The sequence below is a fragment of the Neolamprologus brichardi genome, chromosome 9 (assembly GCF_056152115.1).
Source record: "Neolamprologus brichardi isolate AB-2024 chromosome 9, ASM5615211v1, whole genome shotgun sequence".
Lineage (NCBI taxonomy): Eukaryota > Metazoa > Chordata > Actinopteri > Cichliformes > Cichlidae > Neolamprologus > Neolamprologus brichardi.
The window spans coordinates 29,512,464-29,539,903 of NC_142112.1; the positions used below are offsets into that span (position 1 = coordinate 29,512,464).

Consider the following 27,440-nt stretch of genomic DNA (forward strand, 5'->3'; position numbering starts at 1 on the left):
GGTGCCGTAAGGGACATTAAGTAAGTAAGGGAAACTGAAGGAAAAAGTGGTAGATTTCAAACAAACCACTACACAGATGTCTACTCAGCAACCTGCTAGTTAGGGGTGGGTTTTTATAATCGATTTATCAATTAAAATCGATTCTGGCTTGGATAACGTGAAATCGATTCATTAAAATCCTGAATTGATTTTTTAATATAAATTAATTTTGCCCGAAATGCCAGAATCTCAGGTGAAACCTCACAAAATTTCAACAACCACCAAACAGCTAAAACAGTAAATGAGAGCAGGAACACGGATTCTGCACAAAGACGTAAACACACAGCGCGGATCAGAATCAATGGGATGTCGCCTTTCTCACCCGATGGCACGGACACGGTCGGGGCTGAAAGCCAACAGCTGGCTGATTCTGATCTGTCGGCGGTCCGCGCTTTGTTTTCACGCCGTTTTTGCGCAGATTCTAAAGCTGTTAGTTTGATCTCTCTCCAAACAATATTGACTGAACCAGCAGCAAAAGAAGATCCAAACTGCGCTTCACATAAACATCGTCATGAATTCCCTCTGACGTTTACTGTTTTGCTTCCACCACGATAAAATCACACGTCATGCACAGCTCTCTCTCTCTTTCTCTCTCTCTCTGTACTTCAAGAACAGTTTCCCGTCTAAAAATCTGTTTTCTGCATTATTCGCTTGCTTGTTACGCACAAGTCTACTGTTGTTTACAGCGCTGTCGGCCGCTGGTTTTTTTTCGTTTTACATACTTCCGAAAAGAAAACCTAATTTCTGCCGTTCAATACTGAACAAATTTAAACATTTAAAAATTATGCAAAATGCAAAACGCTTAGCCGTGTCTCTAATAAAACCGCTGGGACGTCAGCGGTAACGTTCATATGTTGATTAATGGTTTTCTTTCGTTTTTTGATGTACTGCAGAATATTTTTTATAAAATCCCAGGCCAGGAAAAATCACCTTCATGTTTTTCTGTGTTTTATCTTCAGCTACTTTTACACAAAGGCATCTGCTGTGACGCTTACACCTTTGATAAAGTCTTGCGTGTGTCAGCTTCCTTTTTTTAGATACAAAAATATGTAAATGTACTGATCTGAATTATAATATTGCTGACTGTCAAAATTTCCCAGAATCAAATTGAATTGAATTGAATCGAATCATGGAACGATAAGTTAGAGAGCTTAGTCTTAGTGAGACAGCTGCATTACTTAAAAATATATTAGCCTCAGCATAAGTCAAAATTTAGAATAGCAGGAGATGGGCATTATCCTGGTTATTTATTTTTTTTGGCATATGTGCTTTTTGTCTTTTTTAGCAAAGAAAAAAATATCTTAAAATCATCAATAAAACCAGGGAGAGAAGGCTTAGCGTTCCTCCATTTAACACAATGGATATGATATTTACTCAAACGTATGATGATGTTAATAATGTCTGAGACACCCAATGCTAGATGATCCATATAAAAAAATTATGATGTAATTCAAATAGTGGCACATCATTAATATTTAGGGAAATCCAATTTTTTAAGTTGCACCAAATACATTGTGTGATAGGGCATAGAAGAAAAAAAAAGATGTTCTAGGGTTTCATTTTCATCTGTACAAAAAGAACACTGATCCACCTCAAAGCCAAATCTCTTTTTTTAGAAATTCTGCCACAGGATTAATTTTTTTTTAAGTGTGTCTCTTTAACTTTAGGTAGAATAGGCTATTTCATAAATTTTTAGTAGCTTTATCCAGTGTATATGAAATAACTAAATTAAATAAAACCATGCAATGTAACCATTCTGTTGTAACTATGAAATATTTTTGTCTTTGAAGAAACTACTAACAAATTTCTTATTGCATTTTTATCAAACAGCTGACATTGCCCTAGCAATAAATTTGGGAGCACTGATGAGAAATTATTGTATATCATAAAAATTTTAATCAAATGAAGCAGAGGCAGTGGGACCAGTTCAAAAAATTTGTTATATTCTCTTTGAGAACAGTTTAGACAATATTTTTCTGAAAAGTCTGGGTAACTTAGAATTACACCGTTATCATCCAACAAATCTGTTATGAATATAATCTTTTTGTTCAAACCAGTCACTCTTGAAAATTGATTTTTGATTAAGTGTTATTACCCTATTATTCCATAAGGTTGAATTATGGGGAGAAGTTGTGGGTAAATCTCATTTTCCCAAAAATGCACAGTCTGTTTTGGAAAGTTTGATATCTTTATGGGGATTTTATTTACCGCAAAATCACATTTCAAAATAAAGTCTAATCCTGTATACTATTTTATTAACAATGTCGGACTCTGTAGTTTTCTCTGGTCCCCTCCCCAATCAGACCAGGAGTGACATGTTTAGCCGCATGTTCTCCTTAAATTGCTGGCTGTCTGAGTGGTGTCCCAGAAATGAAATGATGTGGCCTTCATAGATAATTGGCAAACCTTCTGGAGGAAACCTGGTCTTGTTAGGAAAGATGGCATCCATCCCACTTTGGATGGAGCAGCTCTCATTTCTAGAAATATCGACAAATTTATTAAACCCCTCAAAATATGACTATCCAGAGTTGGGACCAGGAAGCAGAGTTGCAGTCTTACACGCCTCTCTGCAGCTTCTCTCCTCCTGCTACCCCCCCAAAAACGCATCTCCATAGAGACTGTGTCAGCTTCCAAAAAGACAAAAAACAAACTAAAAACCAGCAACAAACAACTTAAACATTTACAAAGAAAGAACAATACAGTATCCACACCTGAACCAAAGAGTAAAACAGTGAAATGTGGATTATTAAATATTAGGTCTCTCTCCTCCAAGTCTCTGTTAGTACATGACTTAATAATTGATCAACAAATTGATTTACTCTGCCTTACAGAAACCTGGTTGCAGCAGGATGATTATGTTAGTTTAAATGAATCAACACCCCCGAGTCATTCTAACTACCAGAAATCTCGAAGCACAGGTCGAGGGGGCGGTGTGGCAGCAATTTTTCACACCAGTCTATTAATTAATGAAAGACCAAGACAGACTTTTAATTCATTTGAAAGCCTGATGCTTAACATTGTCCACCCCAGCTGTGAAACTCAGAAACCAGTCTTACTTGTTATCATCTATCGTCCACCTGGGCCTTACAGAGTTTCTGTCTGATTTCTCAGACTTTATATCTAATTTAGTTCTGAGCTCAGATAAAATAATTATTGTGGGTGATTTTAACATTCATGTTGATGCTAAAAATGACAGCCTCAACATGGCATTTAATCTGTTGTTAGACTCAATTGGTTTCTCTCAAAATGTAAAAGAACCCACCCACCACTTTAATCACACTCTAGATCTTGTTTTAACATATGGCATAGAAACTGAACATTTAACAGTGTTTCCTGAAAACCCTCTCCTGTCTGATCATTTCCTGATAACATTTACATTTACAATAATTGATTACGCAGCAGTGGAGAGTGGACTTTATCAAAGTAGATGTCTTTCTGAAAGCGCTGTAACTAAGTTTAAGAATATAATCCAGCCACTGTTATCATCGTCAATGCCCTGTACCAACACAGAGCAGAGCAGCTATCTGAACGCTACCCCAACAGAGGTCGATTATCTTGTTAATAATTTCACCTCCTCACTACGTACGACTCTGGATACTGTAGCTCCAGTGAAAACTAAGGTCTCTAATCAGAAGTGCCAGACTCCGTGGTATAATTCTCAAACACGTACCCTAAAGCAGATGACTCGTAATCTGGAGAGGAAATGGCGTGTCACAAATTTAGAGGATCATCATTTAGCCTGGAGAAATAGTTTGTTGCTTTATAAGAAAGCCCTCCGCAAAGCCAGAACAGCTTACTACTCATCACTGATTGAAGAAAATAAGAACAACCCCAGGTTTCTCTTCAGCACTGTAGCCAGGCTGACAAAAAGTCAGAGCTCTTTTGAGCCAACCATCCCTTTAACGTTAACTAGTGATGACTTCATGAACTTCTTCACAAATAAAATTTTTATCATTAGAGAAAAAATTACCAATAATCATCCCACAGATGTAATATTATCTACAGCTACTCTTAGTACCATTGATGTTAAGTTAGACTCTTTTTCTCCAATCGATCTTTCTGAGTTAACTTCAATAATTACTTCCTCCAAACCATCAACGTGTCTTTTAGACCCCATTCTTACAAAACTGCTCAAAGAAGTCCTGCCATTGATTAATTCTTCGATCTTATATATGATCAACCTATCTCTAATAATCGGCTATGTACCACAGGCCTTCAAGGTGGCTGCAGTTAAACCTTTACTCAAAAAGCCATCTCTAGACCCAGCAGTCTTAGCTAATTATAGGCCAATCTCCAACCTTCCTTTCATATCAAAAATCCTTGAAAGAGTAGTTGTCAAACAGCTAACAGATCATCTGCAGAGGAATGGTTTATTTGAAGAGTTTCAGTCAGGTTTCAGAGTTCATCACAGCACAGAAACAGCTTTAGTGAAGGTTACAAATGATCTTCTTATGGCCTCTGACAGTGGACTCATCTCTGTGCTTGTCCTTCTTGACCTTAGTGCAGCATTCGATACTGTTGACCATAATATCCTATTAGAGCGATTAGAACATGCTGTAGGTATTACAGGTATTGCACTGCAGTGGTTTGTATCATATCTATCTAATAGACTCCAATTTGTGCATGTAAATGGAGAGTCCTCTTCACACACTGAGGTTAATTATGGAGTTCCACAGGGTTCAGTGCTAGGACCAATTCTGTTTACATTATACATGCTTCCCCTAGGCAGCATCATTAGAAGACATAGAATACATTTTCACTGCTATGCAGATGACACCCAGCTCTATCTGTCCATGAAGCCAGATAACACACACCAATTAGTTAAACTGCAGGAATGTCTTAAAGACATAAAGACTTGGATGGCCACTAACTTTCTGCTTCTTAACTCAGATAAAACTGAGGTCATTGTACTCGGCGCTGAAAAGCTTAGAAATATGGTATCTAACCAGATTCTTACTCTGGATGGCATTACCTTGGCCTCCAGTAACACTGTGAGGAACCTCGGAGTCATTTTTGACCAGGATATGTCCTTCAATGCATATATTAAACAAATATGTAAGACTGCGTTCTTCCATTTGCGCAACATCTCTAAAATTAGAAATATCCTGTCTCAGAGTGATGCTGAAAAACTAGTTCATGCATTTATTACTTCCAGGCTGGACTACTGCAATTCATTATTATCTGGATGTCCAAAAAACTCACTGAAAAGCCTTCAGCTAATCCAAAATGCTGCAGCAAGAGTACTGACAGGGACTAGAAAGAGAGAGCATATTTCTCCTGTTTTGGCTTCCCTTCATTGGCTTCCTGTTAAATCCAGAATTGAATTCAAAATCCTGCTCCTCACATACAAGGTCTTAAATAATCAGGCCCCATCTTATCTTAATGACCTTGTAGTACCATACCACCCTATTAGAGCACTTCGCTCCCGCTCTGCAGGCCTACTTGTTGTTCCTAGAGTATTTAAAAGTAGAATGGGAGGGAGAGCCTTCAGTTTTCAGGCCCCTCTTCTGTGGAACCAGCTTCCAGTTTGGATTCGGGAGAAAGACACTATCTCTACTTTTAAGATTAGGCTTAAAACTTTCCTTTTTGCTAAAGCATATAGTTAGGGCTGGACCAGGTGACCCTGAATCTTCCCTTAGTTATGCTGCAATAGATGTAGGCTGCCGGGGGATTCCCATGATGCATTGAGTTTTTCCTTTCCAGTCACCCTTCTCGCTCACTATGTATTAACAGACCTCTCTGTATTGAATCATATCTGTTATTAACCTCTGTCTCTCTTCCACAGCATGTCTTTTATCCTGTCTTCCTTCTCTCACCCCAACCGGTCGCAGCAGATGGCCGCCCCTCCCTGAGCCTGGTTCTGCCGGAGGTTTCTTCCTGTTAAAAGGGAGTTTTTCCTTCCCACTGTCGCCAAAGTGCTTGCTCATAGGGGGTCATATGATTGTTGGGTTTTTCTCTGTATCTATGAAGCGCCTTGAGGCGACTTTTGTTGTGATTTGGCGCTATATAAATAAAATTGAATTGAATTGAATTTAATTGAATTGAATTAAACAAGGATCATAGGATGTGGAGCTAAGTAGAGGCTGGCTGTGACAGACAAGATTTTAACCATTTAATTCTAAGGGTGCCATCCATAAATTCTAATTCTGGAGTTTTGATACCACCTTTATTGTATTCCTTCACAAGCTGATATCTTTCTATGTAATGGGTTTTATTCCTCCACAAAAATTCGAAAATAACTGTGTTAGCCTTATTAATGCTTTTAGAGGAGATATATAGAGAGTGACAAGGATAAATCAATTTGGAGATGCCTTCAGCTTTAGATAGGATGTTTCTGCCAAAAAAAAGCGAGGTCTCTGCTTAACCAGTGGCTAAGTGATTTCTTCATCTCGATGATACAGTTAGAAATATTGGTGTCTTTTCTGCTAATTGGGTTTTTTAGATATTATCAGCCCTATATATTTAACTTTAGATTCAACTCTAACCAAAGCTATTGAGGAGTCAGAGCTTGTATGAATCGGGAGAAGTTCACATTTTTTGATACTGAGAGATAAACGAGAAGCTTTAGTTTTCTCTACCATGTATTTATCTTTCAAAAACATAGATGTATCATCTGTGAATTGACTTATTTTGAAGTCTTTATTAAAAATTGATATTCCTTGTATGTCGTTAGAATTTTTGATTAATAGTGTTAACAACTGAGTTGCCAATATAAAAAGCTTAGGGGAAACAGGACATAATTGCCGAATTCCCTGTTGCACCTTGAATCCATTCCTTGATTCAAGGAAGCTAAAATATTGTTAAGTAATGCGGCTGCTTCACTTAGGCTACAAGCACAGTCGTCCCCAACCCCCAGGTCCTGGACCAGTACCGGTCTGTGAGTCGTTTGGTACCGGGTTGCAAGAGTTGAGGCTTGAGTTTAAAATTTATGGTTTTCATGGTATTTATCTTTTTTATATATATATATATATATTGTTTACGTGGCACAAAAAAGGTTGGGAACTGCTGTACTAGCAGGTTGCTGAGTAGACATCCTTGTAGTGTTTTGAAATATACCACTTTTTCCATCAGTTTCCTTGTCAGGAAACAACTTCCTGTTCAGCGGAAATGCCTCTGGTTTCAGTGGAGTGCGTGAGTGCATTTCAGTAGTGTGTGTGAGAGCGTTTCAGTTGTGTGTGTGTGAGAGCGTTTCAGTAGTGTGTGTGAGAGCTAAAATTTCAGTAGTGTGTGTGAGAGCATTTCAGTAGTGTGTGTGAGAGCGTTTCAGTAGTGTGTGTGAGAGCTAAAATTTCAGTAGTGTGTGTGAGAGCGTTTCAGTAGTGTGTGTGAGAGCGTTTCAGTAGTGTGTGTGAGAGCTAAAATTTCAGTAGTGTGTGTGTGAGAGCATTTCAGTTGTGTGTGTGAGAGCTAAAATTTCAGTAGTGTGTGTGAAAGCGTTTCAGTAGTGTGTGTGAAAGCTTTTCAGTAGTGTGTGTGAGAGCGTTTCAGTAGTGTGTGTGTGAGAGCTAAAATTTCAGTAGTGTGTGTGAGAGCGTTTCAGTAGTGTGTGTGAGAGCGTTTCAGTAGTGTGTGTGAGAGCTAAAATTTCAGTAGTGTGTGTGAGAGCGTTTCAGTAGTGTGTGTGAGAGCGTTTCAGTAGTGTGTGTGAGAGCTAAAATTTCAGTAGTGTGTGTGTGAGAGCATTTCAGTTGTGTGTGTGAGAGCTAAAATTTCAGTAGTGTGTGTGAAAGCGTTTCAGTAGTGTGTGTGAAAGCTTTTCAGTAGTGTGTGTGAGAGCGTTTCAGTAGTGTGTGTGTGAGAGCTAAAATTTCAGTAGTGTGTGTGAGAGCGTTTCAGTAGTGTGTGTGAGAGCGTTTCAGTAGTGTGTGTGAGAGCTAAAATTTCAGTAGTGTGTGTGAGAGCGTTTCAGTAGTGTGTGTGTGAGAGCGTTTCAGTAGTGTGTGTGTGAGAGCGTTTCAGTAGTGTGTGTGAGAGCTAAAATTTCAGTAGTGTGTGTGTGAGAGCATTTCAGTAGTGTGTGTGAGAGCGTTTCAGTAGTGTGTGTGAGAGAGCGTTTCAGTAGTGTGTGTGTGAGAGCGTTTCAGTAGTGTGTGTGAGAGCTAAAATTTCAGTAGTGTGTGTGAGAGCGTTTCAGTAGTGTGTGTGAGAGCTAAAATTTCAGTAGTGTGTGTGAGAGCGTTTCAGTAGTGTGTATGAGAGCTAAAATTTCAGTAGTGTGTGTGAGAGCGTTTCAGTAGTGTGTGTGAGAGCGTTTCAGTAGTGTGTGTGAGAGCGTTTCAGTAATAATGTCCCTTACGGCACCTCATAGTTGTGTCCTTGGGCAAGACACTTCACCTACCACCTACTGGTATTGGCCAGAGGGGCCAATGGCGCGATATGGCAGCCTCGCTTCTGTCAGTCTGCCCCAGGGCAGCTGTGGCTACAACTGTAGCTTGCCTCCACCAGTGTGTGAATGTGAGAGTGAATGAATATTGGAATTGCAAAGCGCTTTGAGTGTCTAGAAAAGCGCTATTTAAATGCAATCCATTATCATTATTATCATTTATGAGAAGTAATCTAAGAAGGAAGAATTTAAACAGTAATTAGAACATCCCATTGCCTGAATCTGACCTTGTTATTTTTTTTTTTTGGTATTTTCAGGTTTAATGAATTCGACCACAGGTTTTTCGGCATCAGTGACAGTGAAGTGGAACAAATGGATCCTCAGCAAAAACAGCTCCTTCAGTGTGTCTACAGGGCTTTAGAAAATGCTGGAATTCCAATGGAAAAAGCCAGTGGGACCAGAACAGGAGTGTTTTTTGGTAAGGTACTAAAAGCTTACTTGTGTTTTTGTGTTTTGTGTTACAATAATGGGTGCTTGATCCAAAACAAAGCTACTGACACCTTTTTATACCAGAATTGCATTAAAAATTTACATCTATTATAATGAATAATGTTAAAATGATAAGTGCATGACCCCTGTGTTTTATGTATCTCTGTAGGAATAATGAACAGAGATTATGAAACAAGAGCTGCACGTGTGCACCCAAGTGTGATCAACCACTGGACTGGCACAGGGCTTGCCATGAGTATTGCAGCAAACAGAGTCTCCTATGTCTTTAACTTCACCGGACCTTCGCTGTCCTTAGACTCTGCCTGTTCTTCATCCCTTGTGGCTCTTCATCTTGCCTGTCAATCAATAAAACAAGGTCTGTCCAGCATAGATAACTTCAGGTTAATTAGCAATAGAGGAAATCATTCTGTAGTGTCGTATTTATTTAGAAAGTGGCGTTAGCGTTTAATTGGGATGATATGATGTGTTTTATCTTATCAGGGGATTGTGAAATGGCTGTCTGTGGAGGGGTCAGCTGCATCCGTGAGCCAAGACTGTTTGTTGCACTGAGCAAAGCCAAGATGATCTCACCTGATTGAACCAGCAAACCTTTTTCCAGTAGAGCAGATGGATACGGCAGAGGGGACGGATGCGGAGTAGTTCTCCTAAAACCACTGAAAAAGGTCAGCATATGCAGATTAATTATTTTTTAAAATGTCAAATAGTTCAGGAATTTAAACATTAAATGGACAGTTTGCCAAAGTGCCAAACCCAGACGTTGGCAATGTAGTAGCTCAACCAGCTGATGATCTATCACAATTCATAGATTACTATAATACATGAAGTACAGAAAGGAAGTTATTAGTTGTCTTGTCATTGATTGGCTCTGTTGCAGAAACTAATGATGACTTAAATCCACTGAGAAGTACAGCAGGATCACAAACTGTCATATTCATTACAGTTAATCTAGTTTAGCTCAAATCTGAGCAATATTCTATGGGGAGTTGCAATCTTTGTGAATTATGGAGGGACAGACAGATGGGCGATGAACACCTCGCCATCACATAGAGCTGTTGGTCCTTCGGGAGGATGAGCTAAAAACACAACAATGACTCCCTTTAACTTTTTTTCATATTCAGTGATCAATTGCAAATAACTGCAGTGACCAACTGTACACTTTCCATCAAACGTGATTGACCTGCTAGCTTAGCATTATAAAAATTGTCTCCAACAGTTTGGTTTAGTGTTAAATTTGAATTTCAGCTGATTAAACAGTTTTTTTGCACGGTTAGTTTAGTTTTAATCAACCAGCTTATATAGAGGAAATTTTCAAATGTATTTTCTGTAGCTGTACAAGTGGCTCCATAGTACAGTGGTTAAAATATTTCTCTAAAATGTCCAGGACAAACATGGGCAATTGCATTTGGAAGAGCATGTGAAAAAATATCTGTGCCAAATCAAAAATATGGATCCATCCACTGTGTCAATCCATTGTGAAAAAGGAAGTAGTTAAAAGAAGGGTTTCTTTTTTATAGCTTTACACAAAATAAAAAGAAAAGGAAAATAGAGAAAGTTCCACTTAATTTAAGACAAAGTGGAAATCTCTGCAGTATTTATCTCAACAGCTGAGCAACTTACATCAGTTTATATAATTATAACTATAAGCTAAAGTTCAAATATGTCGTGTCACATACAGTGGAACCCCAACTTACGAAATTAATTCGTTCCAGAGGGTCTTTCGTAAGTCAAACTTTTTGTAAGTCAAAGCACCTTTTCCATCGCCTTTTGAGTGAGGCGATGCTGGCTGAAGACGAAGTTCTTGGTGGAGGTTGAAGAAAGCATATGAATGTATGTATGCAGATGTGGCCAGATGGGCTACTCGCCTCTCTTTTTCTCTCTCGCTCACTCTCTCCTGCGCTCGCTCTCTCCTGCGCTTGCTCACTCTCTTCGCCGCGCAGCTAGGTTGATTGGGAGCCCACCTGCATATTGATTGCAGGGCGGCATTAGCCAGTATAAAGCAAGCCGGTGTTTTTGTTTGATCATTCCTCCCATGCATTCGGCACAAAGCAGCAGTAAATGCTGGCCCACTGCGACGGACTGATCAGCAGGAGTCAATCATATGACAGCTACAGGTACGCTATCGCTTAACCTCCGATTCCCTCCGAGCACTGGAATTTGTGTTAATAGTTTTGCGGCCTGTTGTAGCACGACAGTTGGTTTTATTCCGGCGTTGCGGAGAGAGGTGCTCGTGTCCCCACCAGTGAGAGTATAGCACCTCCGTTCCTGGGGTAAGCCGTTAAAACGACTTTTATTAACATTTATAGCTATAAGAGTCTAAGGCTATATTTATCTGTTTTAGGGTTTGACTGCTGTATTCGGCTCTCCGTGGCAGATCGCCCTACCTAAACTGGAAGAGTAAAACGCCTTCCCAGCCGCTGGTGTGAGGACTCCTCCTCGGTGGAGCCTGCTGTCTTGTCTTGTCTTGCCTTGTTTCGTCTTATTTTGTCTTTATCAAGTAGGCTTACCTTTTTCTGGTTCGCCTGGTTTTATTCTATTTTTATCCTGGACTGTTGCTCGTACCCACGCTTCTGTGATCGGGCTGAAGCGACCCTCTGCCCGAGTGTCGTGCTGGACTTTAAATCGCCTCGGTTGCCGGTCTCAGCCGGTGAGGAGCCAGACCGGCTCGCGATCGAGGATAATTACTACCAGCACGAGTGATAGTTTGACCCGTGGGGTATAAGCCTTCCTCTGTGTGTGTGTGTGTGTGTGTGTGTGTGTGTGTGTGTGTGTTTCCTTTTATTAAAGTTATTAAAGTGTGTTTTAGTTTTTTATGATCTGTAGCGAGCCTGACGCTCAGTGTCCTTTTATTCTTTTAACATATTTTTCTGTGTTTTATTTCAGCGAACGGAGGACGTGCCAGCGGCCCTGGGACCTCAGGTGGTGGGTCGTTTTCACACTTTCTTTTGTACAGCACCGGGAGGGCTGCAGTGATTTTCTTTGTGTGATTTTTTTCTTTTGGGTCCACGGCTGCTGGTAAGTCCAAGTTCCCTGATTGTTTTATTTTCACCTAGGACACTGTCAACAATGACGCTACATCTTGGGTTTTAATATTATATTTATTTTTATTATAAATAAAACTGTTTTAATATTGGAGCCAACCTGCCTCAGTGTGCATCCTTGAATCTGTGCGGCCTCCTCTTATTCTTTTTATTTATTTTTCTTAAATATATTTCCTGGGGGTGAAATTCCCCTAGGTGGCGTTGTCATTTTATTACTTTTTATCTAACCCCGCCGACCACTTGGTCACACATACATATGTACGTGTACATGTACATAACATTATGGAATTTAATTCTAAACATTAAAACTAAAACTTACACTTGTGTTAATTGATGTATGTACGTACACTGTGCAATGATATTTTTTTAACATTTTTTTTAAAATCTCTCATATTTATGCCTTATGCCGGCCCCATTATGAATGAAGGATAGGCTAATTGCAAATGAAAAGCACACGAAATAGCGCACTGCAACAACAATACGTCTTTCACGTGGAACAGCAAAATGCATTTCGCAAACGGATTTCGTTACATGGGCATTTTGACGTATCACGGGCTAAAATATTACCGTTAAGTGCCTTCGTAACTTTTTTCGTTAAATGGGGTCTTCGTAAGCCGGGGTTCCACTGTATTTGACTCTGGTGTTAGATGTTCTTTAACAATACACACTTTTATTCATGTTTCATTTTCATCTTTTTGTTGCTTGACAGGCTCTTCAAGACCATGACCATATCTGGGGTATAATCAGCAAAACTGCTGTAAACCAAGATGGTCGCTCTGTCACTCCAATCACCAAACCATCCATGACACAACAAGAGGAGCTCCTCCGCAGAATCTATTCAGAGTCTGACCTTGCAAATGTCCAGTACATAGAGGCACATGGGACTGGAGACCCAACAGAGGCAAGAAGCATTTCCAACGTCATTGCTCAATCTAGACCTTCCGGTTCAAAGACACTCTGGATTGGCTCTGTAAAGAGCAATATTGGACACACAGAATCTGCTGCTGGAGTCGCTGGACTCATTAAGGTTCTCCTGATGATGAAGCATGAGACCATTGTTCCTTCGGTGTTCTACACTGATAAGGCTTCCAGTGTAGATACCACAGCACTAAACATTAAAATTCCTAAGGAACAAGAAAAATGGGAATGCTCTAGTGCAAGAGTTGCAGGAGTTAACAACTTTGGTTTTGGGGGAACAAATGCACACGCCATTGTCACACAGCACATCCAGTCATATTCTAAGCAAAGGCATGATGAAAAGCAAGTCAAGTATTTTGTCATATCTGCAAATTCTTCAAAATCCCTTAACATGATGATGGAAGATACCATCAGTCAGCTACAGGCAGAAAACCGGTTTGATCTAGATTCTTTGCTCTACACGTCAGCTTGCAGAAGAACCCACCAAAAACATAAATACAGAAAAGCCATCACAGTGTCTTCTGTAGTTAATCTAAAAGAGAAGCTAATTGCTACTGTTGGCAAAAATATCAGTGTTGCCTTCTCAGATCCAAGGTTAGTGTTTGTCTTCTGTGGAAATGGTGTCACCTACCATGGTATGTGCATGCAGCTACTAAAAAACGAGCCTATATTCAGAGAAAAGGTCAAAGAAATTAAGGACCTTTTCCAAAAGCTGAGTCCTCTGGACATCCTGGATACTCTTGAGAGCGAATTTGAGAGCAGCGACTTCAGAAACCCAGACGTTGTCCAACCCCTCCTCTTTGCTATTCAGGTTGGGATTACTACCTTGCTCAGGCACTGGGGAGTCAAAGCTGATGCAATTCTTGGACACTCTGTTGGTGAAGTGGCAGCCGCTCACTGCTCTGGTCTCTTGTCTCTGGAGGATGCAGTAAAAGTCATATATTTTCGCAGCACTCTCCAGAGAAATGTCACCGGGGGAAAGATGCTCGTGATCAGCAACATGGCTGTATCAGAGGTATCTTCACTGCTCCCTTCTTACTCTGGTAAAATTGGCCTTGCTGCATATAACAGCCCACAGTCCTGCACCCTTTCAGGTGAGGCAGACTCAATTGAGCGCTTCCATATGGAGCTAAGCACCTCAGCCAATAGTCAGAATCTGTTCCTTCGTGTGCTGGATGTCCCTGCTGCTTATCACAGCCACATGATGGACCCAATTCTATCAGAAATTGTGGAAAAAATTGGCATCTTACAGGCAAATGATCTTGACACAGAGTTGTTCTCAACAGTGACAGGGAAGGAAGTCCAGCAGGGAGATTTCTGCACAGGTGAATACTGGGCTAGAAACATTCGTGAGCCGGTTGCTTTTGAGCAGGCAGTACAGTCAGCAACTAGAGGAAAGAAGCACACTGTGTTTGTTGAGATAGGTCCAAGAAGGGCACTGCAGAGAAACATTATGGAATCTCTGGGAAATGACACGGCTGTCCTTGCCTCTGTGCAGCCAGAAAGAGATCAAGAATCAGTCATGTCTGTTGTCTCTAAACTGTTTGAGCTCGGCGTTCAAGTAGATTGGAACACCTTCTATAAAGGCTATGAGACAGTACCTCTGCCTTTTCCTAAATATCAATTTGACTGCTCAGACAAGGATGTTATCATTGGGGCAGCACAGAATAACACAGCAAGCAATCGTCCTGTGCTGTGTCAGACGGGAAGTGAAAGCAACATTTTCACTTGTGATCTAAAGTCTGACTCTTCTTTCTACTTGAAAGAGCACAAGCATAATGATGTACCCATCATCCCTGGTGCTTTCTATGCTGAGCTGGGTTTAGCTGCGTGCATGGCCAGTGCTAAACCAAAAGTACCTCTCAGTTCACTGCAGCTCAGTGTCAATTTTCACAGACCATTTGTTTTAACACAGAATCCACCTGAAATGAAAGTGCAACTAGAACAAACAGAGAGGGAAACCAGATTCACCGTTCTCTCCTCATCTGTAGTTTATGCATCAGGCACTGTGGTTTCAAAGAAAGAGAGGCTGATTGAGGAGCAGCGCATTTCACTAAGCTCCATCAACAAACGATGCACATCTGTAGTGAGCTTTCAGGAGTTTTATGGGTATCTCTCTCAAGGAGGCTTTCAGTATGGAGACATCTTCCAGAATAAGAAGGATGTGCACTATGGAGATGATCTGAAAGAGGCTTTTGCAAAAGTCTCAGTTCCAGAAGAACTTCAGCCTCATTTGCATGACTACTGCATTCACCCTGTCTTGCTGGATTATCTGATGCAGCTTCTCCCAGTTGCAGTAGAGCACATCTTTGCTGGCAGGTCAGGATTTCCTGCCAAAATAGGAAGTCTTACAGTCTTTGAACCTTTGCAAAATGAGATGACTATTTATCTGAGAGCAACTGATGTGGGCACTGATCACTTTGGGGTTTGTGGGTGCTTTGCAGACAAGGAAGGCAGAGTGTTGGTTGAGGTCAAAAATGTCATAATCAAGTACCTAGGCAGTCGTTCTCATGTGGTAGATGAGTACTTCTACCACAATGCCTTCGATGTTGTCCCAAATGATCACATTCCTACTCCTCCTCCAAAGGCGTTGGTGTTCTGTGATACTTTAGGGATTGCTGATGGTCTAAAAAAATATTTGGACTCAGCATCTACTTACATTCCCATCACATATGCAAAGGACATCTTGGGCAGTGGTTTCCCTTCTCTTTTGGCAAGTCTTAAAATCAGAGATATTAGAGAAAACTTTGATGAGGTCTTATTTTTGTGGGGCAATGAAGACTTCACATCACGGCCAGCTGAAATCATCCTGCAGAGTTTAGCTGACTGCTGTGAGATTTTCCGCCAAATAGTTGTTGAGCTAAAGCGAATTCACTTCCCAAAATCAATTAGAGCCATAACCTACCGTTCATCTGACATCACAGTAGATCACGTAAGTCCAGGTTTTGCTCTTGTTGGTATGACACGATCGTTCGCTGCTGAGATACCAGATCTTTCTTTTCAGCTGATTGATGTGAGCAGGATCTCTCCTGAGGACATTGCAGCTCTGTCTGATGTCCTAAGGTCATACCCATGCAGCAAGCACCCAGAACTGGTGGTAAAAGATGGACAGGTCTTGAAACCTTCCATTGTGCGCACTCCACTAGAAATGACTGACAATGATGTTGGCACTTATACATCTACAGTGTCTGAACCTTGTATTTTTCTGACAGCTGATCCTCATGAAATTACGAAACTGAGTGCCATTCGCTCTGACGAGGAGCCTGAGCCGATCAGTGATACATTCATTGAAATCCAGCCCAGTAAGATATGTGTTCACTCTTCCGACTATTTCCCAGTCAGCACTTCAAATCTAAAATTCGGCAAAACACTGTATTGGAATAAGCACTCATCTCAGAAACACAAGCTGCTCGCTCTTGACTTCAGCGGTACTGTCATTGCAGTTGGAAAAGATGTAAGGAAATTCAAAGTGGGAGAACATGTTGCTTCCTGTTATCCTGTGGTGGCAGCAAGTAAGATCAGAGTACCACAGGAAGTGTGCTACAGCACCAAAAGGTTCCCAGTCCTCAGAAAAACACCTTGTGTTTCCTACTTTGTGCTAGCATGGGAAATCCTTCATCGAGCCTTGCTCGGAGCCAAGCGTAATATAACAATCATATGCTCTGTGCCTGATTCTGCACTATTGAAAGTCTTGGCATTTAGCGCTTGCAAATCAGGCTGGAATGTGAATGTTGAAACGGAGTGCAATGGAACTTTTGTAGGTGCCAGTCAGTTGGGTGCAGTTGTCATTCTTCCTCCATTTGATGAATCCCTAACTGCTCAAATTTGCAACTTTCCAGGGTTACAACATGTTGTAATCGTATGTGAATCTCCAAAGCAGGATCTAGTCGTTGAGGAAGTGTTCCAAAGTGCAAAGGAAGGTGTTCATGTACAGATAATTCAGATGCCAGTCATTTTCCAAAAGGGATTCCTGAGAACACACAGGCCACACCTTTATCACTGGCTTAAGTCCTTAAACTTTAATGGGAAATTGGCTCTTGAAAGCTTTACCTTTCAGAGTGCAAAATCTGAACGAAAAAGCATTGATTCAGCAAAACCAGACTCATATTTCAGCTCCAAGAAATTGGCTGTTGTAGCTCTAGAAAATGATGTTGGCAGCACACTGTCTGAGATTCCACTTCTCCCAACAAAAAAACGGCTTTTTCGAAAGAGGTCTGTGTATGTAGTGGCAGGTGGTCTTTCTGGTCTGGGCTTTGAGACTGTTAAGTTCATCTCACAAAGAGGTGGTGAGTACATTGTAATTCTCTCCAGAAGCAAGCCCACACCAGAAGTACAGCAGGAAATCAACAATGTGGAGAAACAGTGTGGAAACAGCATCACCAGCTTGGAGTGTGACATATCTGTTTATGAGAATATGCACAAAGTCATCAATGTCATTGGCAAGAAGTTCCCTGGTTTTCCGATCAGAGGTGTGTTTCACAGTGCAGTAGTCTTGCATGATGGACTGATTGAGACCCTTAACAGATCTCTGTACGAGAAGGTTTTCAGGCCAAAAATAAACGGTGTCCTGAATTTGCACTATGCAACAAAGCACTGTCCGTTGGATTACTTTGTATGTTACTCCTCCATCTCCGCTTTCCTGGGAAATGTATCACAAACAAACTACGCAGCAGCCAATACATTTCTCGATCTGTTCTGTCAATACAGGCGCAAACTCAGCTTTGCACAGTCTATCAACTGGGGAGCTCTGAACCTTGGTCTGCTCTTGAACAAAGAACATTTCCAGCGTTTTCTGGAGGCAAAGGGAATAATGATTTTAGATGTGGCTGAGATTTATCAATGCTTGGAGCAATGCCTTGTGCTCAACCGACCCCAGCAAGCTGTTTGCAGGTTTCACTTCAGAAACATCAGATACAATATCCTCTCCCAAAATAACGCCTTGTCTATGCGCCTTTCTGCATTAGTTGAGGCAGCCTTCCAAAATTCTACAGAGACTTACTCTGAAACTAAACAAGATGTCTCCGTCTCTCCAAAGGACTATGTTGTTTCTCTACTTAGTGAGACTATTGGCATGGAGCAGAGTGAGCTGAAAGATGATTTACCACTTTCATCCTTAGGCATTGACTCTATGCAGGCTATGACTCTTCAGAATTTGATCTTTCAGGGGAGAGGTGTGAATGTGCCTTTGGTGAAACTGTTGGATCCCAATGCAACTATTGCAACAATGGCAGCTCAACTGAGTGAAGGAGCTGAAGGCGGAAGTGTCAGTGAGAACCCAGAGTCTCTACCAGATGAAGCTGAAGTTTCTACCAGATTGTGAAAAACTGAAATAGAGATATTACTGTATAAATGCAATCAGCCATCACAACTCTACAATAATGGATTCAATCTATATTTTGCACTGAGATTCAATTAAAAAGTATTAAAATGGCCATTGTAATAAAGGAAAGTTCATATATTAATCAAACTTTTTTTACAGTACAGTCCTTTGTGGTGTTTTTTTTTTTTTTTTTTTTTTTGGTTCATGTTTTTCTAATGCAGTTTTTTAACAAATGTCATCTAGTTTACTAACTGGAAGTTTTAAGAGGATATTTTATATCACTGTTTTAAATTGCCAATATGGTACAGAAAAACAGCATTGCAACTACACATGTAACTCTTGATAAATGCTTTTACTGTTAACACACTTACTTTCCATAATTTATCTATTATTATTATTTGGAATTTAAATAAATGTTTTATCTTTTATCTTGTCTTGTCACATCTGTCACTGGGTTCTCTCTATTTACTAAAGCTTGTTTGATATAAATTATTCTCCATCAGGTGATGGTCAGTACTTTTCACTGTTAACTCATTAATTCAGAATTTTTGTCAACTTCATGACAGTAATGGAAAAAAGCTTGCGATACAGCAGCATGGCACCATGCATAATGACGGTGGTGTCATCTGCAAACTTCAGGAGTTTAACAGCCGAGTTCTTGGAGGTGCAGTCATTGGTGTAGAGGGAGAACAATAGTTGTGAGAGGACACATCCTTGAGGGGTACCAATACTGAGGGACCGAGTTTCAGAGGTGATCTCCCCCAGCCTCACTTGCTTCTTCCTGTCTGATGTTGCTGTCATTCGGAACTGCTACATCTATCACTACAGCCTGTAGTAGTCTGTATCTGGGATTAGCTCGGTCATTCTCCACCACCCTTGGGGGCATCTCCCATTTTGACCTCGAGACTTCCAGGCCATACTAGGCACAGATGTTTCTGTATACTAAGCCTGCCACTTGGTTATGGCGTTCCATGTATGCCCTGCCAGCTAGCATCTTGCACCCTGCTGTTATGTGCTGGATTGTCTCAGGCGCATCTTTATACAGCCTGCACCTGTGGTCTTGCCTGGTGTGATAGACCCCAGCCTCTATGGATCTTGTGCTCAGAGCTTGTTCCTGTGCTGCCATGATTAGTGCCTCTGTGCTGTCTGTCAGTCCAGGTCTTTCCAGCCACTGGTAGGGTTTCTGGATGTCAGCCACCTTCTCTATCTACCGGTGGTACATTCTGTCCAGGGGGTGGTACATACCATGCAGGGGCTTACACAATGGTTCATCATCTTCCTCTTCTTTCTTGGGTTTCTGCTGCCTGAGGTATTCACTGACCATTCGGTCGGTTGGGGCCATCTTTCTGATGTATTCGTGGATGTTCGTTGTCTCATCCCAGACTGTGGTGCTGACACTCACCAGTCCCCGGCCTCCTTCCTTCCGCTTAGTGTGCAGCCTCAGGGTGCTGGACTTGGGGTGAAACCCTCTATGCATGGTCAGGAGCTTCCTTGTCTTGATGTCAGTGGCTTCTATCTCCTCCTTTGGCCAGTTTATCCCAGCAGGGTACCTGATCATGGGCAGGGCGTAGGTGTTGATAGCCCGGATCTTGTTCTTACCATTCAGCTGACTCCTCAAGACTTGTCTGACCCAGGTGACTGATAATTGCTCTATTCCGTAGTCAGTATCCATAGCCAGCCTTGTCAATGATCTCACTGTGGGGGTTAAGGCCTATGCAGAACAGCAGCAGGGACACAGCATCTCCTAGGTACATCCCGCACTTGATGGTGACTTGTGCTATGGGCTTGAAGTTGGCTTCTACTGTTGCCCGCCGCATCCCCATTGAGTTCCTGATGAAGGCTCTTGGGGTCCTGTTGATTGTGTATAGGTCTAGGCACAGAAAGGAATTCTTGCCAATTCCTTTCTGTGCCCCACTCATGTATTGAGCCATGTGCCTGTTCATCTTAGCCGCTACGATGCCTGACAGGAGCTTCCATGTGGTACTGAGGCAGGTTATTGGTCAGTAGTTGGATGGGACCAGTCCCTTCTGGGGGACCTTGAGGATCAGGACTGTCCAGCTTTCAATTAGCCATTCCGGGTGCGTCTCGTCAACTAGTAGCTGGTTCATTTGTGCTGCGAGATGCTCATAGAGTGCAGTCAGCCTCTTCAGCCAGTAGGCGTGAACCATGGCGGGGTCAGGTGTTGTCCAACTAGTCATACTGGAGACCCTTTCTTGGATGTCTGCCACTGTGATGGTTACTGGGCCCTGTTCAGGGAGGTTGCTGTGGTCTGCCCTCAGATCCACTAGCCACTGAGCACTGCCGTTATAGGTTGTGTCCTTCTCCCATATGCTCTTCCAGCAGGGCTGGACTGGGACAAAACATCAGCCCGGGCATTTTGACTAGAGACCGGCCCACCAGGTATTATAGGAAAAACCATAAAGCCTTTGAATGAAAACAAACGCTGTTGTGACAGTGATGTACACTGTCTTGTTGGTATATGTATGATTTCTATACATTTTACATCAGATAAAAACTTTGGTTGTAAGATTTGGATAATTATTTGTTAAAAGCGAGACATTTAAAATGAGAATAAGAAAGAAAAGTATTTTTTGTGCCCCCCTCTCCCTGTTAATGCCCTACCTGGCCCCCTGGCAAATGTTTGCTAGACCCGCCCCTGCACAGTTACCAGCTGTCAGCTACTTAGAAAAGGATCCTGGTGTTATTTGTCTCTCAGAAACAGTTCATAACTTCCCTTCAACTCATTCATGTCACCTAAAAGGTAAACCTGTTTCTCCATCACCTGTTCAGCTCTGATGATTCAGTAAGGACATCTCCTGGTTTCATCTTCATGTTTTCCTCTCACCACATATTCAAACTGATATCATGACCAGTAGCTTTTATGCTGTGGCTCCAGCAAACATCAGCTGATACTAGAAATCAATATTAAATAAATTCAGCTGAGCAAGCTTAAACCTGCTGCTGTTGTTTAGCGCGACATCCGCTGGTTTCCTCTTTCTGGTGCAAAGTGGGCGATAAACAAACAAGAGAGAAAAGCCGATCAGCTGATCATTGATCAATTTCATGATTGAAGTAGCAACAGGAGAGGGAGGGGAGAGAATGAGAGAAGAAGAGGCAGCTGACAGCGTAAAGACACAGAATAACCCCAGATTTGTGTCTTTTTCCATTCTAGCTGAAGTCTGGGACAAATCGTGTTCCTTTTCAGCTCAATACAAAACGCGCAATATTTTCTCTGAATACGTGATTCCGTTCTTTTAGGGAACGGTTGGCAACTCTACTAACTAACCTTATGAATAAAATCAAGTTCACTATCAGTAACATCATAGCACCCGCCCAGCTTTATAGAAACTCCGTCATGCTAGCTAGTACGCAGTACGAGTTATTGTAACTGACTGTAAATAGTCAGCACAAGAAAATAAACTGCACTTCAACTTGGTTTATATCTGACCCAGATAGACTGCAGGTCATAACTTCTTACCTGAAGTTCAGTTCACCTGACACTCGGACCGGCTGCCGCCTTGGGTCTCTCCTCCTTCTGCTCCCCTTACCCTCACCCACCTGCTGGCCTCTGTGGAAGCTCCGCCACAGCCACCACCAAACAACTGAGTTATTTTTACACATCGGCCAGCATCTGGCCAATCCACCACCATTCATTGTTTATACCGTTACAACCCCCCCCCCCCCCCCCAAAAAAAAACATTGGCCTATAAAAACGAAAAATCACCATCGGCCCACCAGGCAAATGCCCGGTATGCCCGATGGCCAGTCCAGCTATGGTCGTGCCATCAGTTAACCCTTCGCGTTCCAGCTGTGGCACACGTGATTTGTGTGTTGCTGACCCCTGACCTGAAGCAATGTTGTAAAGAAAAGTGCACCAATATGTGTCCGCAACAATGTGAGAGACTGATAAAATCATATACTAAAAAAGTACTCCAAGTCATTCCTGCTAATTATGGTCCTGCAAGCTGTCAACTTAGGTTTTCACAAAGCACTTGGCTTAATTTTTGTTAAGTAATGACAGTGTAATATGTAATATGTGTTGTTCGATCTGAATAATCAAATATATTTTAATTATTTTAAGACCTGGTAAAGACCAAGTTTTTTTGTAATTGACTGAGGGTGTAAAGTTGGCTCAAGAATCCTTTGGGCAGTGACACAGGTTTTGTAGTTTGGGGCGTTTTATTTAAAAAAAAAAAAAAAAAAATGTTTTCACTTTTGGAATTTTTAGACACAATCCCACGTTTTCAATGGTTGAACAAACAATTGGAAGAAACATAAATTTTAATGTGGATTATTCTAAAAAGATGAATGTGTCACAGCGGGGTGCGTCGGTGTGAAGATGAGATGGACCCAGAAGCAGACACGGTGGAGACAAAACTAAGTTTCCAAAATAAAGCGAGCGTTTATTTGGCTGAAAGAATGAATAAACAAACAAAATAGCAAACAAGACTCGACTATGAACTAAACTGACTTTTTAAACTATGACCTTGATGAGGAAAACATGGGGGTACATATGCAGACGACGTGATGCTGAACCCAGGGAGACTGTGGACTTAAATACACACATGAGGTGATTAGGGGAGGTGGAGACACATTGAGGACACAGCTGACTAGAATGAAACATAATGACAACACGGGGGAGAGTAAAACTAAATACAATGAGCAAAGAACACCAGACTCTTTCAAAACAAAACAGTAACCACAATAAGACGCAGACATGACATGAACTTGAGAACAAGATAACACAGACATAAAACATGATAGGTAGACACACTAAACAACAAGGAGAACCTACCACAGGCATAACTGAGAGTACACTGAGGACAAGAACATGTAGTAAACAGAAAGAGATACATAACCTAAATGGAAAAAAAATAACTCAAAGCAACCTGATAATACAAGAACTAAACCTTCTTACAATATGCCTAGGAACACAAATATAATAACCCCAAAATGCTGGGTCATAGACAATTACAGCTGCCAGTCTTTTAGGGTCTGTCTCTACCAGCTTTGCACATCTAGAGACTGAAATCTTTGCCCATTCTTCTTCGTAAAACAGCTCCAGCCCAGTCAGATTAGATGGACAGCGTTTGTGAACAGCAGTTTTCAGATCTTGCCACAGATTCTCGATTGGATTTAGAATTTGACTGGGCCATTCGAACACATGGATATGTTTTGTTTTAAACCATTCCATTGTTGCCCTGGCTTTATGTTTAGGGTCGTTGTCCTGCTGGAAGGTGAACCTCCGCCCCAGTCTCAAGTCTTTTGCAGACTCCAAGAGGTTTTCTTCCAAGATTGCCCTGTATTTGACTCCATCTTCCCATCAATTCTGACCAGCTTCCCTGTCCCTGCTGAAGAGAAGCACCCCCAGAGCATGATGCTGCCACCACCATATTTGACAGTGGGGATGGTGTGTTCAGAGTGATGTGCAGTATTATTTTTCTGCCACACATAGCGTTTTGCATTTTGGTCTCATCTGACCAGAGCACCTTCTTCCACATGTTTGCTGTGTCCCCCACATGGCTTGTGGCAAATTGCAAACGGGACTTCTTATGGTTTTCTGTTAACAATGGCTTTCTTCTTGCCACTCTTCCTTAAAGGCCAACTTTGTGCAGTGCACGACTAATGGTTGTCCTATGGACAGATTCCCCCACCTGAGCTGTAGATCTCTGCAGCTCGTCCAGAGTCACCATGGTCCTCTTAGCTGCATTTCTGATCAGCGCTCTCCTTGTTCGGCCTGTGAGTTTAGGTGGACGGCCTTGTCTTGGTAGGTTTACAGTTGTGCCATACTCCTTCCATTTCTGAATGATCGCTTGAACAGTGCTTCGTGGGATGTTTAAGGCTTGGGAAATCTTTTTGTAGCCTAAGCCTGCTTTAAATTTCTCAATAACTTTATCCCTGACCTGTCTGGTGTGTTCTTTGGACTTCATGGTGTTGTTACTCCCAATATTCTCTTAGACAACCTCTGAGGCCGTCACAGGGCAGCTGTATTTGTACTGATATTAGATTACACACAGGTGCACTCTATTTAGTCATTAGCACTCATCAGGCAATGTCTCTGACTGCACTCACACCAAAGGGGGCTGAATAATTACGCACACCCCACTTTGCAGTTATTTATTTGTAAAAAATGTTTGGAATCATGTATGATTTTCGTTCCACTTCTCACGTGTACACCACTTTGTGTTGGTCTTTCACGTGGAATTCCAATAAAAATTGATTCCTGTTTGTGGCTGTAATGTGACACAAAATGTGAAAAAGTTCAAGGGGGCCGAATACTTTTGCAAGCCACTGTAATTCTGCGATCATCGATTTTAGTTGTTTTCTGTGGTCTTTAAGGTCTTGAGCATTGACCAGCGGATTCCTTCTTTTTAAGAATCTGCCAAGCTTTTGACTTGGCCTCTCCTGAACCTTTATAGGTTTATTTAGTTTTTTAGCCTGATAATGGCCTCCCTCACTTAAATTGGTATCATATTTGAATTTCAGTGAAAAGCTATATAATACAAACTCAAGACTTTTAATCAACTTCAGATGTGTCTGCTTCATTTATCGTGAAACAATAAGGTCTCCTTAATGTTTATCCTGGCCATGGAATTGCTTGTCTTGCTTGTCTAATTAATCGGGCCAATGAAAATGGCTGTACTTCTTAAATGGATACTGGCCTGTCCTGAGCCTGGTTCTGCCAGAGGTTTCGTCCTGTTAAAAGGGAGTTTTTCCTTCCCACTGTCACCAAAGTGCTTGCTCATAGGGGGTCATATGATTGTTTGGCTTTTCTCTGTATGTATTATTGTAGGGTCTACCTTGCAATCTAAAGCGCCTTGAGGCGACTACTATTGTGATTTGGTGCTGTATAAATAAAATTGAATTGAATTGAATTGAATTAAACTTTAGGTACATGGTGGTAGCGTTGGTATACAGAGGGAAAACAAAATAAATGTGTCTTTGTCTAGCAAATTATGAAACTGCCTTTGGGTATATCAGGCAGATTAGTTTCTTCTTTCTCTCTCTAAAATAATCACTTGAAGTTATTTGTAAACTAAGTGGTGTTTGTCTTTATGCAGAAATGTGCTTGTTTTCTAATATGTTAAGTGATTATTGGTCTTGTTTCTTACTGTCCACATTAAAAACTTCTGAAGTATGTTAGGAATAATGTAATGTGCACATTTTGTCAAGAGAGGGTGCTCTCCACGCACTGAACTACACCTTGCTTTTATGTATTTTCGCCATGCATTCAGTGCATGTGCTGTTTTAACTCCTGTCTTTTCTTTTTGTTTTTAGGGCCAGAAAAGGTGATCATAACATGCAAGGACATGAACAAAGCAAGCACAGCCTTGAACTACATCATCAAAAGCTCAGGCAACAAAAACGTTGTTTGCATGAAACTTGATTTGTCAGACAGCAAGTCTATACGAGAATTTGCTGAAGCCATCAACAAAGGTAAAATGATTTTCAGCATAAAGAAACATCCATATGAACACGAGTGATGGGAATAATGGCGATACAAGAAATGGCGTTACAAGAAATGGCGTTACTAACGGCGTTACTTTTTTCAGTAACGAGTAATCAAACTATTCCTATCGCTAGAAAGCGGTGTGGTCGCGTTACTTTTTTTCAACAAAGAGACGGTTGAAGAACGGCTGTGTTTAGCTTACTGCACCTTATATCAGTTGCCAGTGTTGGGGAGTAACGGAATACATGTACCGCCATTACGTATTTAAAATACAAAATATGAGTAACTGTGTTCCGTTACAGTTACCGTTTAAAAGGGGGGTATTCAGAATACAGTTACATTGTTGAAATAAATGGATTACACGGCGGTATTTTCCTGATTCATATTGTCACGGGTCAGGACTGTTTAGATTTTGTTTGACAGCTACGTTCTGTTGTTCCAGGCGGCAGCGTTACGGTTGCCATGGTTACAGGGTGTTGCTCTCTCTGCAATTGTGTGTTTCCTGGGTGAGAGAGTGCCTTTTTGTTGTTGTGCTAAGCTGAATGCTACAGCCATAGCCCTAAAGAATGTAGGCTCATGAGCAGTGTAGTCCGTGCTGCAGGGAGAATGGACTGCCATACCCGTTATGTGTCTGTGAGCGCGAGGAGGGAGAAAAAGGAAAAGTACGAGCAGTCACCGAGCAGAAACGGGATCTGGAAGCTTGTAAATATAATAATAACCACTGCAGCCAAAAAGAGTGCCTGATGAGCCCAGTTGTAAGTAAGCTATTAAGACTCGACTGTACACTGTGTTCGTGTTTTTCTCTGAAACAATAAGTTCCGTTGGAGCAGCCTTTCAACGCCTCCCTCTGTCTCTCGCTAGCAAACTTGACCCAGACAACAAAGTAAAGCTAGTTTTCCGCTACGAGCCGCGGACCTTCAGTAATAGTAATAAATCACATTCATGTAGTTGTAAACAGCATGATAATATATTAAGTAATCCAAAGTATTCAGAATACGTTACTCTCATTCTTATCAACTGTAATTTCACTATATGAAAAACATTGTCCTTTAATGAAAATCACTAGAAAGCATCACAGATCAAATAAGCCATGGATCACAAAGGGGATAGAAGATGCATGTAAAAAGAAAAATAATCTATATAAGAGATTCATAAAACAGAGGACAAAAGATGCTGAAATAAAGTACAAGTTATATAAAAATAGATTAGTAAATATTATAAGAACAAGTAAGAAAGAATATTACCACAAATTATTGGAGCAAAGTAGAAGTAACACACAAGAAACATGGAGGATATTAAATAGTATAATCAAAAAGGGCTCAAAAAATAAGAATTATCCAGATTATTTTAAAAAAGATAAAGATATTGTGCTTGATAAAACTAAAGACATTGCAAATGAATTTAATGATTTCTTTGTAAATGTTGGCTTTAATTTAGCAAAAGAAATTCCAGAGTCAAGAAATAATAATGACCTAAATAAACATATTACTCAGAATGTGTCCTCCATGTTTATTGGTGCTGTAACTCATAGAGAAATAATTAACATTGTGAAGACATTTAAAAATAAAAAGTCCACTGACTGTTTTGGTATTGACATGATATTAGTTAAAAGTATTATAGAATATATAGTGCAACCTTTCGCATACATTTGTAATCTGTCCTTTCAAACTGGTGTATTTCCCTCACAAATGAAAATAGCAAAAGTTATTCCAATCCATAAAAACGGAGAGAGAAGTCAGTTTACCAATTATAGGCCAATATCACTGCTCCCACAGTTCTCAAAAATTTTAGAAAAGTTATTTGTTAATAGACTTGATAAATATATTGAGAAGCATAATCTCC

The 27,440-nt window shown here is 41.0% G+C and overlaps 1 protein-coding gene across 1 annotated transcript in view; it reads left to right on the plus strand.

Annotated features, from left to right (window-relative positions):
• The window catches only part of LOC148101488 (uncharacterized), a 40,366-nt gene extending 22,111 nt beyond the window's left edge, over nucleotides 1-18,255 (plus strand). The window contains 4 exon segments of the mRNA XM_087846270.1: nucleotides 8,680-8,840; nucleotides 9,021-9,227; nucleotides 9,353-9,534; nucleotides 12,620-18,255. Coding sequence (XP_087702396.1) covers nucleotides 8,680-8,840; nucleotides 9,021-9,227; nucleotides 9,353-9,534; nucleotides 12,620-18,148 — 6,079 coding nt within the window. The 3' untranslated portion in view covers nucleotides 18,149-18,255.
• Nucleotides 18,256-27,440: the final 9,185 nt, after the last annotated feature.